The sequence below is a fragment of the Coturnix japonica genome (assembly GCF_001577835.2).
Source record: "Coturnix japonica isolate 7356 chromosome 7 unlocalized genomic scaffold, Coturnix japonica 2.1 chr7random1384, whole genome shotgun sequence".
Taxonomy (NCBI): domain Eukaryota; kingdom Metazoa; phylum Chordata; class Aves; order Galliformes; family Phasianidae; genus Coturnix; species Coturnix japonica.
The window spans coordinates 1-4,789 of NW_015439656.1; the positions used below are offsets into that span (position 1 = coordinate 1).

Genomic DNA, 4,789 nt, shown 5'->3' on the forward strand with positions numbered 1-4,789 from the left:
TCTGAAAAGTTTAACATATTTAACTTATTCAGGATCTAATAAATATTTTGATTCAGGACAAGACATGTAAACCAAAGTCCTCTGTTACATGACTACTCACATCTACGTGAAGCCAGAGGTTGTATTTTTCACATATATCTGCAATCTCCTGTATTGGATCAAAGGCTCCATAAACTGTTGTGCCCGCAGTTGCATTTACAAAGAGAGGAACATATCCCTAGAATGCAAATAACAGTATTATTTACAGAATTCAACCTTTTTCAGGAAAAACAAAAAGTGAAAAAAATCACAACTTTGATTCAGATGAAATAAATTTGAATTGCAACCCTATGGAGTTTGCAAGTGTAAAGAAGTCAAGAAATCACAAAGAATCTTGATAGCTCTAACTTTGGTGGTTTTGTATAAGATGGTTACATTTTTCATTGCAAGGAATAACAATAAATGCCGCAAATTCAAGCTTACTGGCTACATTTACTGGCCCTGCACTCACACTTGAAAGTTAAGGGAATTTTAGGATTATCATCCAACAGGATTTTTTATAGTTTAACCTAACATTAAAGTTTGATGGAAGTGGTTTTAGTTTCACTTTTCAGCATTTTTCCGCGTATTTCCAAAGATAAAGTTAATTTAAAAAGTCGTAAAATACAGATGTAAGGCAATATATAAACAAAAAACACCCAACGCCAACATTCTTTAAACAGTAAACAAAAACCATTGCAAGATAATTCCCTAAACAATACAGAAATATGTGATCAAACAACTGAAAAATACTAAGACAGGATCTATATTGTTATATTGTTTTGTTTGATGGAACCCTCAGCCTTCCAGGGAAGAGGTAACACATTTTATTAAACCAAATATTTAAGCACTATTAAAAAAAAAAACAAACAACAAACACAAACCTTTTGTTTTGCTTCCAAAATTTTTGCTTCTAAATCAGCTGGTATTATTTTGCCTCTGTAATTGTTGTAGAAACAAAGACAAAGAAAATTGAAGATTACGTACAGAAATACTAGCTACAGTTGAAATAATTTAATAGCATTTTCTCAACAGGCGATTAGCAACTCGACACACTGTATTGAACCAGCCCCTAAGTATACTAAAACAAATTTAACAGATGAACACATTTAATATATTAAAACATTAGCATCCATCCTACCTTTCATTGCACTTTATCAAGATTACATTGTCTGTTCCAAATCCAAGTGCAGCTCCAGCTTTCTTTATTGAGTAGTGACTCTGCAGGAAAGCATATGTGTACGGAGAGGTCATTTAATAACAAAGTGTCTTCACAATGTACATCAATAAATAAATTAACAATTAGCAGTGTGTTAAGCTCACATGTTCTGAGGTAAAGAGAACCAGTTTAGGGACTGCAGCCATGCCTTTGGTTTTGACTTCAGGGAAATATTTGTAGCGTGCGGCCATTATGCTGTACATGTTGGAGATGGCTCCTCCTGTGAATGAATAAACAAATTAATACTAAAATAGTGATAAGAAAAAATGAATATTATACCAAAGATGCACAAGGCCTCACTGGCATTATCAGGGAAAGTGGCAGTGAACTATGAAAAGTAAATCTCTGAAAAGCATGGCTTCTGTCTATGTAGCATAAAAGAGATGCTCTAGAAAGTTATACCAACAGCCTAATCTATCATCTCTTTCAATTGCTAGTATTTTGCAACACTTTCCTAAAGCTATCATTTTCCGTTGTGCTGCTTTTCCAGGACAGCTTCTTGTTAGTAAGAAAAATGGGAAGTCACCAAATTCTCTTGAGGCTAAAGTCATATGCAGTATAGACTTACCCCAGCTCATCTGTAAATACAGAACCAGATGCTTAAAAGGTAGGTTTCTCCAGCTACCTTCATAGTGAGTTTAAAGAAAGAGGCACTTTACAGGCTGAGCTGGGGCCCCATTCTTATCTACAACTGCTGATTGCTTTTATACCACCTTCAGGGGAAGACAACCACGACCTGTACTTCAGAACCATACTTTGGGATTTCTGAAAGTTACACGGTCTCTTTTTCTCAATAGCAGAACCTGATTCTGGAGACCAGCACCTCAAGAAATGAGGCACAACAAAGGATGTTTAAATGCCTAACCATGTTCCAGAGTTTGTAATAAAGCTTTAAAAATACTAGCCAGCCTTCTATGTAGCCATGGTACATAGACATGCTCGAAAACAAAAATCTCTTTTTAATTTTTTGTGGGATTCTTGAGCAATGCATATACTTCAGGTGGAAAATTCCTACTTCTAAAACTCTGACATGCTGTTTGGACATTCAGAAGTGGGTGTTCAGACAGAGCTTATGGGGTCATTCAGAAGTGGGTGTTCAGACAGAGCACAAGAGAAAAACCTACCAGGTGAGAATATTCCATCACCATCTTTATTTGACCATCCAATAATCTCTCTCATCTTTCGAAGTGTTATTTGTTCCATGAGGACAAAAACAGGGGCAATTTCATATGTAAACCTGTGTGAGCAAAGAAAACAAAACAAACAAAATTAAATACATATTCAAAAAATGTAATCAATTGCTTCAGATTCCTAAAAATTTTCCTAACTTGAGAAACTGATATTGCAAATCTTATGCAAGCAAATATCCTCAGAAGACAATATGCAAAATATTGGTCAATAAAGACCTGCAATATCAGTTACTTTTCTATTGCAACCAACATGAGACCTAATACTCAACATCACAGAGCTTCTGACTGCTATGTTGCTGCACATTTGTCTTCTGAAGTGACAATTCTTTATTAAAACAGTGAACTTCAATGAGCTAACCACAGCCATAATTAGAACTATTGAGCTAGGTCTCTGAAGTCTAAATACAATTAATTATGTGGATTTATTCTGTTGATGATCTCCAAGGACAACTTATTTCTACAATACCACGTGATCAATAACTGTCAAGAGTAATTATAAATGATGATTTTCTAATTACCAATTACAAATACAAGACAGCAGTCAACGGCTGTATCCATTTAATGAAGGCAAAAAGCAGTGCATAGCCTGGTGTGCCATGATGTCGCCGACAGATCTGCAGATAGAAAGTGGCAGCCATACAACCATTTCTGGGGAGGAAGCTACATGGATAAATTGCTACTGCTGTAAATAAACTGAGTGTTGGGCATGCCAAGGGAAAATAAATAAATAAATAACGGTTAAAGAAATATATATAATATATATATGTAAATAATTGGGGGAGGGAGGGAAAGAATGCAGGAGCAGAAAGAAACTAAGCATTCCCGCTGTGATTTTTAACAGAATCTTTAGGAAGGTGACACCCTGACACTTTGGATCTACATGATCATTTCTGTTTTCAATGTTAATAATTTCACCACAATTTACATGTTGTTTCTTTAACACTAATATGACACCGAGAATTATTATGGCAGACCCCAGGGGCACAAGCTATTCCTGAAAGCTTGTATTTCACTTATGTCTGTACTGTTTAGTTTAAAATATTGAAGTTCATATCTTTGCTGACAGCTGTCACTGCTATTTTGAGAGGCAAAATGTGATTTCATTTGATTTTATCATGATCAGAACTGTCAGAGACAGACAGCTGAATACCAATCTGGAATTTGGGTGTTAACAATGATTATAGGGACACAATGTTAACAAACCAGTTGATGTCTATAACCTTCTCAGTATAAAAAACACCACAGTTCATTTTGTTCTGTGTTTTTTCAAACATTGCAAATCTGAGACACATTCCAACCTTTATTTAGGCAAAATGCCCAGCTGGAGCCAACAGGAGCTCAGAGGTATACAGTGTAGTCTATATGTGAGACAAACTGAAGTCAACATGATTTTCTCCATCAGTTTAAATGCATTTCAGATTTTACCTGGAAACCTGGCACGTTCATCCCATGATGAAAGACTACAGCATTTGTACAAGAAGTGCACAATATTAAGCAAGATCTTTGTTAATGAAACACTAAGACATCACATGGGAAACTAAAAATGTACCAAAACGCAAGTAAAACAGTGTCTATTGATTTTACTGTGTAATTATTTTCTGAGTCCCTAAAGTCTGACAAAGAAATTAAAAAGCCACAGTGGATGGTTATAAGTAATAAGGGCAGTATAGTTATGATAGAGGATGGCAACGATTTCAAAAGTCACATCTTGCTGAAGGTCAGTCCAAATCGTGTCTGTTTTAAACTTGAATGATTCTGAAAATTTCTGTAAAACTCAGAAAATGTATTTCAGAACCAATCTCCTGACTGAACGTATTGGTTTCAGTTTTGTTATACAATTACAGATATTTCTATGAATTAATAGTCACTAGCCTCAGGTCTTCACTAACAAAAGAAATGAATGGGTTTATGTGTGGCCAGTGCTGACTTAATTCTTCACTCACCTAAAGACAGATGCATTTTTATCAGGACAAATATAAACCATTATATAGCATTTTTATACATTACATTTTCATAAGCGCTGATGCATAATACTATCAATATAATTCTCTCATCCTAGCTACCAGGGTATGTTTAAAGGGAACTTCCAGATCATACTATTGCCCTCCAGCCCCTATGTGACAGATCCCCATAGCTGGCTGAATGATAGCAACTCCTGAGGATACCAGTGAAGTCCTATGCTTGGTGGCTGAGGTGCAACTAGCACATTGCTACGTTATTTCCAAGTCAATGTGAGGAGCTTATCACATTCAGTTTAACTGATTGCCTTCACAGCGACATTTAAGGAACATTTCCTAATGACAATATAATACTTTTTAAGTGAATGCAGATGTTTCTGTTACTCAACATTCCCTTGAGGAAA

At 35.5% G+C, this 4,789-nt stretch overlaps 1 protein-coding gene across 1 annotated transcript; it reads right to left on the bottom strand.

The window, feature by feature from the left end:
- Window positions 1-100: 100 nt before the first annotated feature.
- Window positions 101-2,500, bottom strand: LOC107306887 (glutamate decarboxylase 1-like; the record flags this gene model as incomplete). The annotated part of the gene is made up of 5 exons (XM_015850293.2): window positions 101-217; window positions 903-957; window positions 1,160-1,239; window positions 1,342-1,457; window positions 2,362-2,500. Coding segments are annotated over 5 exons (507 nt in total), but the record flags the coding sequence as incomplete, so codon positions are not given.
- Between the last annotated feature and the right edge of the window lie 2,289 nt (window positions 2,501-4,789).